The 8,358-nt window shown below is 37.9% G+C and overlaps 1 protein-coding gene across 1 annotated transcript in view; it reads right to left on the bottom strand.

Moving 5' to 3' along the window:
* Positions 1-204: 204 nt before the first annotated feature.
* rbl2 (retinoblastoma-like 2 (p130)) overlaps positions 205-8,358 on the bottom strand; it is a 46,191-nt gene continuing 38,037 nt past the window's right edge. The window contains exons 15-17 of the mRNA XM_048606114.1: positions 6,714-6,928; positions 4,666-4,830; positions 205-3,647 (exon numbers count right to left, since the gene is read on the bottom strand). Coding sequence (XP_048462071.1) covers positions 3,477-3,647; positions 4,666-4,830; positions 6,714-6,928 — 551 coding nt within the window. The 3' untranslated portion in view covers positions 205-3,476. The remainder of the gene's footprint in view (positions 3,648-4,665; positions 4,831-6,713; positions 6,929-8,358) is intronic.

Below are 8,358 nucleotides of genomic sequence, written 5' to 3'. Positions count from 1 at the left end.
TGGATACCTATCTAAGCGACTGATCAGTCATTTTGCAGTAATTCCCATTTTAAGTTCAATTGTTATCAGCAATTTCAGTACAATTAACTGTAGAGATGATGCATCTTCCATTTTTTTTAAACCCTCCTTGCAATCTTAAAATGTACTATGAAATTCTTTACTGAGAAAATGGGTTGTAGCTTTCACACTAAATATATAACCACATCAATTTTAAAAACTTTTAATACTTATATTTTGCATTAATTTGAACAAGTTTACAGAATGTTTGGAAAAGAGCATGTGTCAAAACTTTCATTTGATTTTTGAGTGAGGTTGCATTGTGTGTATTAAGTTGTTTCACGTTTGTTCATGCAGCTGTGATTGTAGACTTTTTTCAACCAGGTCAGATATTATGACAGTGGGGCAGGTGAACCTTGGCACAAGGACCTTCTGACCCAGTGTTACAAACGTTCCATTGAGTCACATGAGCCCAAAATTGGTTGTTTAACCAAAGAGCCTGCGCTGTATACTTGGAAGGGTCACTTTGTGTACATCACTGTGAACATGGTCACTTCCCAACTTTCTTCTCCTGCCCCAAGAAGAATACATGCTACTTCCATACTAAACAAAATTTACATTTGGTTGAGGATCAAACATAAATTTTGAACTTTGTAAAAGAGAATTATTTTTGAATTTCCTAGCAACTAAATTGAAGCGTTTATAGGCAAAGATCTGGAAATGGGTTGTGTAGCTGCAGTTGGTAAAACCAAACTTTGTTCAGAGGCTTGTCAACCTCATTTAAAATATTTTGACTGAAAAATGTTTAAATATGAATCTCTCATGTAAACTATGTTCCAAGCATTAAAAGATCTTGGATACAATTTTCCTTATGGCTTCCTGATTTTCCCACTGTAACAGCTATGGAAGCTAAAATCCACACTTTCATTATTTGTCATGTCCATTTCAAAGTAATGGAAGGAGACCATATGTTCCAGCATGGTGATTATTGTTTCACCTCTTCTTTGCATTAATCAATGATGGACTGGCTGTCAGATATTTCAATCAGGATTTTAAGTATTTGATTTGCTTGTTATCATTTGATTATTCCTCATCTTCTGCTATTGGGGCAGAACATCTGGATTGTTGCCTCTGGTTGGTTGAAGCATTGGTTAATGATGGCTGCACTTAAATTCTACTCTTGTACAACACTAATTGGCAAATTAACAACTTTTGTCAATTGACTATGCTAAAGAACTTTAACATTAAAAATACTTCCGCTTAACTGAATCCAAATATCTCTACTTCTAATCTTTGATCTGTTGTCAGCAGAGGGCATCATTGGTTTGATTGCACATTGAAGAAATATTGACAATTGCCTGAACTGAATTTATTTCTAATAGCACACTTGATGTAATTTCAAAATGCATGGGTATGGTAACACATTCTGGCTTGATGAATGGACTTTGTGATCACACTTTTAATTGTGCTTGCTCTGTCTTTGAATTCAGTGGAATTCTTGAAGTGTGCATAACTTTTAAATAATTAGCCATCAAATTTGTTACATTTTATGTGCAGATTCTGTCACATTCACTTGCAACGGTGCAGAAAGATTTGTCAGAAACTGCCTCCAAATAGTGAACAGGTTAATTGTTATGTGACCATGTTTTAAGAGATGTATTTTTGATTTGTGGGGATGGGACTGTTGACTGTGTCATGAGTGAACTTGAGAATTTTTATTTATTGTGCCCCAACATCATGCATGTGTATTGGATAATAACCAGAGTGGGATAGGAAGAGATATGGTTTAATTCCCATCCAAAGGACAGAAGGCAGCAATCCAGGTTTAGAGGTATGCTGAAACATGTTCTCTGCCACTCCTGTCTGTTATGGTTTGTAAATGGTTCTAGTCTAGTCCATGTTCATGGGAGTGATGATGAGATGAACAGCCTGCTACATCTAGCTGCTTCAGCTAAGCAATGGCCCAGGTGACCGGGATACCCTATGGCAAAGTCTACAGGCACTGTCAGCCACCGGGCTGGAGCTGGTAATCGTGTATATTGGCTAGTGGGCTAGCCTAGGCAATTTCATAGCAGCCATGTTGCAGGGAACTGCAGTAAGGTCAACAAATTGCTCAAGTTGAGTAATGGTGCTTTATGTAAGAATTTTGGAGTTTTTAAACCTCTGAGCATTGTCATCACCACTACAGTCAGCAAACTACACTTCCTCCTTTTACAAGGCAATGTGAGTAAAATTTCTGAAAGGGTGGATAAACTTTAAAAAAAGTCTCTTTGATCATCTTTATAAACCATAACTGATATACAAACTGGTATGTTTTATTATCTCTTATTGAAATTAACATTCAAGTCTGGATGTCCAGATTTTATTTTGAATTACTTGTCACTATTCAGGCCTAATGCAAAGTCACCTTGAATCAGTAACTGTGTTTCAACTACATTCTCTGGTATGGTTTTGATTTGAACTCCTGATCTATGTGGATTGGCACTGTTGAAAACCAATTTTTTTCTTTGTAATCCTATACCCTGTTCCTATTTCCAAATGATTAAATTCACTTGGTGTATATTCAACCCATCTGATGGTGAAAACATCACAATGTATTCTATTAAGCTAGAATAATTCCTTCTGCTCTACTGAAGTCTTGCTCCTGTTTACTTAGATATTCAATACATGAAAGTACATTGCTTCATAGGGAATGTTAAGTTTTTTTTAACAATATGATAAAATACAACCAGCATGTAGCTATGAGGATATTCCCTTCAAATATTTAGTCTACTGTTTCATGGTCACGCTTCGTCTCTCCTATGTATTTGCACTTAGTGCATCAGTAACATACTACTCGTCCTAATTATCCTAACCTTTCAAACTAAATGAAGAATACAAGACAGTTGCCAATTCTGTGCACACCATAACAGTAAGCATAACACATGTTAGCGCACAAACTTGTGTACATAATACATGGCGTCGTTTTGGAATGCTGTGTGGAGATGAACTTAGCTCTAGGAGTTTCTTCCACAGTATTGCAAAAGTACAACATTTTCTTGTTTTGACAGATTTTTACAGTTTTTAATGCTTTCAAATACCCAGTTAAAATTTTCCACATGAAAGTTAATGCTGTAATTAAATTTGGTATGATGTGCATGCTGTTCTAAGCCTGCTTTAAAAGCTTTTTAAAACAATTAGAAACATTTTAATGCTTCAACAATCTTAACCTAAAAATCCCCTCTGCCTTCAACTGGCAGATTTTGTGGGGGGTGGCGGGGAGGGGGGTGGAGACAGTGAGAAAAGCACAAGTAACTTCTCAAAGCATCAGAATCTCGTTCCCTTGCAGTTTCTGATTTTTTTTCCTACAGTGTTCAATGCCTGTATAACCTTCAGAAGCTTTAAACTTAACTGTAATGTTTTGTAGTTTGCTTTTCAGGTTGAGATTCTTGAGGAAGGCAAACTATTCACAGCAACTGAGGTTGACACCCCATGCTGGATCAGTGTGATCCTCTGTCATTGGCTACATCCTGCAAACGCCTATACAATGCAGTGTGATTCTCCTGACAGATCCTCTTGGCTGGTAATTCATTGCCTTCATCCAATGACAATCCACGCTTCTTGGTTGGTGATTCACCAGACTTAATCATGCTGTTAATGTCTCTCAGTCTCTGAAGATAGAGAATTTAAAATAACATTATTTTTCTGAAGTGCAATAAGTAGTTTATTTTTTAAAAAAAAATTTAACAGGATGTTGAATATTTGCTACAAGGATTACTGAAAGGAATAATTAGAGTGTAAGAAACAAAACAATGGCACAGATTTAATAGCCTAAATTAACTTGGTCTAATGACAAGTAGTTACTTTTTGTTTTCTGAAATATGCCCAAGGATTACTTGTTTCTCACTAAGCTTCGATCTTGCATCTACTGTGTAACAGAAATTGGTTATACATCTCTTTATAAAAGCCTCCTTTTGGGGTTTTGCTTGCATCTCAAACTTTTAGTAGCAAAATGAATTTGAAGAGGACTTTTGAAGCACTGGGAAATTTCCTGGGCTGCTTTTTTTTTTGCCTAGATGTCCAGAATAACGTGTTACTATAGTAAAGTTGTCCAGCACTCGAGGAGAGCTGCTCACAGTTAGGAGTTGAGCCTGGACATAGTTTTGTCAGCTTCTGCAAGACAAAACGACAATCGGGAGTCCTTTTTTGACATTCCATCTGAGTACAGAGATCCCTTCTTCTCTTGGTCTTCTCCTCCACTTTGGATTTCCCCAGTGTTGTCCAAGAGCTTGAGTGCTCTAACTCAGAACTGTTCGAGATGGCTCAAGAGCTGCCAACTAATCCACTTTATGCCTTCACTGAAGGCAGGTGTGGTGACTCTACCTACATCTCCAGGAAAGTTTGTTTGTTTTTTTTAAATATCTGCTCAGTGCTGGATTGTTAAATCTACAAGTGCACCTCTTCAGGATTTCCAGGCAAGTTCAAATTGTGCTAATTTAAGCCACGTTGCATGCAAGAACCAGAATTTCTCATGGGCATATCTTACTTGCACACGAACACTAAGAACTTGTTTACATCCTTTCATGAAAAAAAATCAACATTTTTGATTGCAAACTATATAGGATTGAAACAAATCAAACATAACCAGTGTAACATGGTTAATTTAGGAACTTTATTACTGTAGCTTACCTTTGATGGACTTTTGCTAAAACAGTAAAACATTTTTTCTCTTGGTGAGAGTGAGCCCCCATTCTTGTGAGGTGATATATAAATGGAGTGGTGCTGAGAGAGTAAGACCCTGCGTGGTGATCCTGTCCTTACAGATGGGAAGGGTGATAAAGATGGAGCTTCCTTCTGTACAAACAAACACACGTTCTTCAAATTCATCCACTTAATTACATCAGTATCACACTAGTTGTTTTTCCTCTTTTTAGTGACCCTTTAAATACTTACTTAAATATTTGGTATACTCTAATTCACACCGTTTTATAGCTTTATCTTCAATTTACTTACAATAGAACTACAATAATGCTATCTTGTGTTAAAGTAACTTTCAGAAAATGTGCAACAGGAATTGGGATATCTTCCATAATTCAAAGTGATTACTGCTATGGCAATTACAGCTGTCTGTCAATGTTACTGTTGAGTCCTCAGTCATTTCTGTAGTCTTGGAGGATCAGACTTTGTGGGGTTTACTCAACATAATGACTACATCTAATATTCTGTTTGAACTAATAACTACAACAAGCTAACCCTGTAATATGTACAAACCTAAACCTGCAATTGTTCAAATTATTTTAATTTACTTTTTTCAAGCAGACAATTTTTATCTACAAAACTAACTTTGTTCAAAAATGATTGGTACTTGGTTTTAATATGGCTACTAATTATGGACTAATTGGCCAGAAGTGCAATAATAGAACCAATTCAAAATAATGTTTACAATTTGCAGAACATTATATAAACACGTAAAACAGCATATTTTCATTTGGTATTCTTACTAAAATCAGTTCCTAATAAGCTGTTGGAACATTATTTAATGGGATACAAAATAGGCATACACAAAAGCCTACACCAATTTTAAACAAACTGCATGCTGTGGGGAATCAAAAGTGGTTGAAATGTTCATAACTTAATTCAGGAATCTGGGGTTTGACTTCAACCTGTTGTGGCATCCTCAGCTGACCTCAACTGGGGAAGGGGGCAAATCCATTCCAATACAGCAAAACTCTGAATTGATGTGTCTGTTTAAAGACAGTCTTTAAGTGTTATAAAGACATCTGATTAAATAAAAGTTCACTAGTACTATAGGAGTATTATTCTATATTTGGAGTTGAGGCTTTTTTTTTTGTTGGGATGAGAATCTAATGTCATAGCTGTTAGATGATTTCACTGTTTGTTTGTCTTGCTCAAGATTTTGAGCACTTTAATTCCTGTGCATATCCTTTTCATTTAGTACAAAGTGCAAGTTTTAAGATTCCATTTAGCGAATGAAGATGTTTTATGAAATTAATCTCCCTACCATCTGAGTGAATTATAAATATTCCAATGCTCTCTGCTAGTACAATATGGGAACTGCATTGTAAAATTTAAACAAAGTAAAAATTGCCAAACAGGATAAATTGTGATACGTGTTCTTACTGTTGATCTGCTGTCTTGTATTAGCATGGAAAACATTGCCAGATAGCAGTGGGCAAAGAATTTGCATAGGGATTTCTTTGAATAAAGAACCCAGCAGACAAACATCCTGGAGCAGCTGAAACTCATGTTAAGTAGTTTCAGATATGTGAATGCTTCCCATATTCTGCTTCTGCATAAAGTTAGATACATGTTACTGTTGCATGTGAACTGGGTGAAAATTGTACAGTTGCCAGATAAATACTGATGTGATGTAGGACAACAACCATTGTCAGAGTTTGGGTTTATTTTTCTTTGATTTTAGCTAGCATACCAAGAATAACATTTTCCTCTACTTTTAATGTCATGGGGTATTTTACGTTCACCTGCTAGGTCAGGCTAAGTTTCAATTTAACATCTCTGATAATGTACTATACTCTTTGTTGCACTGGAATGTCAGCTTGGATTTTTGTGATTATTCCTTGAATTGGAATTTGAATTGACAAACTTCTGATCCAAAGATAAGACTGCTATCATAATAGTACAAATACTACAATGCCACACTAAGATTTTTTTTTTTTTTTTTTTTAAAAACTCCACTTGTACAAGCTACATCTTACCCCATTCTCTGCATTTGATGAGGAATATTTCAATGCAAATGCTTTGACTCTTCTGATGTAGATATTATTGTAGAATTGAATGAGATCACCCCTCTCCTCCTCTTCCATATCACTGTTCGCTCCAGCTAGTCGAGTTGGGGTAGGTGGTGCACTGCTAGGTTGAGGTACAGGCAGTGTACTGCTAGACCTCATGTTTGGGCTAGAGTCTCTGCTGGCTGTGTAAAACAAAATGTGCAACAAAAATAACCAAAGACACTTCTTTCAAAAACCACTAGTTACATGGTAGTAATACCAGTAGCATGACTGGAGTAGGTAAAAGATCCTAGGTTTGGGGAGGCAGGGGGAAAAGAGGAGAAAGGGATTTTTATAGAAAAAGAAAAATGTATCCTTTTTCAGTTGAGCTGTTGCATTGTAACCAATGGCATCTGCACGTTTTTTGGGTAGAAATTTGTCAGGCACTGAGAATGAAAAATGTGTGAAACTGCAGGAGAAGGCCAGCAAGGTTAAACTGATGTCAGGAACAATTAGGGTAGCATGGTGACTCTGGTTAGCACAACTGCCTCAGCACCAGGGACCCAAGTTCAGTTCCAGTCTCAGGTGGGTGTCTGTCTGTGTGGAGTTTGCACATTCTTCCCCATGTCTGCGCTAAATTGTGTTCCAGGATGTACAGGTTAGGTGACTTAGCCATGGGAAATGGGGTGGGTGGGAGTGTCAGCATGATGTTGGGCCAAATGGCCTGTTTCCACACAGTGCTGGGTGTCAAGGTGAGATTCTTAGGCACTGGCAAGTTGCCCACTTAAGAGATGATTGCTTGCAAATAAACCTCACTGCTAATATAGCTTTCTGTCTTGCCATCTGTTAGAAGCAAACTAGACCCTGAAAATTCCTCAACTGGAATTTGCAACCAGCTCCAAAGAGCCTTCATCTTGATCACCAAATGTGGATTCACTCCATGGCCACCAGCTCTGTGCACCCCATATCCATAGGTGTCCAACATGTGCCCAGGTCATGCACTGGACCTGGGTTGTTTCTTTGACTTTTTAGCACATGCTCACTTTGAGCCTACCTAGATGCTTACCACATCATTGTCTTGATTTTGCACATTGCTCCTCGGAGATACCAGGCTTACTGTACTACCTTGCTGATTTAGCTCAATGACAACCATGATAAGCTTCTTCAGTCCTCAGTTGAGACAACACCTATGCCAAGATGCCTTAACCAAAGGCTCTCCAGTCAAGGTCAGCCTCCAAGACTAGTGCAGGGACTTGGACGTAAAGTCAGTTGGTCAAAGAGGTCCGAGTCAAGATCGTCCCTTTTTAATGATGGGTGAGGAGCTAGATGTGGGGCAGCAGCCCTGCCCCCTGCCCCCACACATCTGTCTCGTCATTAGGTCTGCTATGATCTCATTGAATGGCAGAGCAGGCTTAGTGGACTGAATAGCCTACTCCCTGTTCCTATGCCTCTGCTTCTATGCCCAATTGTAGGTTGAGAGACTGTTGAGTTGAAAGTGGGTGGCACAGCTGTTCAGTGCATGTGTAAAGATCTCCTGAGCAAGTAGACAGGCAGCAGAGAGCACGTCTAGTGAGGCAAATATCAGGAAACAGCTAGGATAACAAGGTGCAGAGCTGGACTAACACAGCAGGCC

This window comes from Rhincodon typus, chromosome 15 (genome assembly GCF_021869965.1).
Source record: "Rhincodon typus isolate 14 chromosome 15, sRhiTyp1.1, whole genome shotgun sequence".
In the NCBI taxonomy this organism is placed as follows: Eukaryota; Metazoa; Chordata; class Chondrichthyes; order Orectolobiformes; family Rhincodontidae; genus Rhincodon; species Rhincodon typus.
Note: the sequence above shows the minus strand (reverse complement) of the source record. Positions and strands in the feature narration are given on the sequence as shown.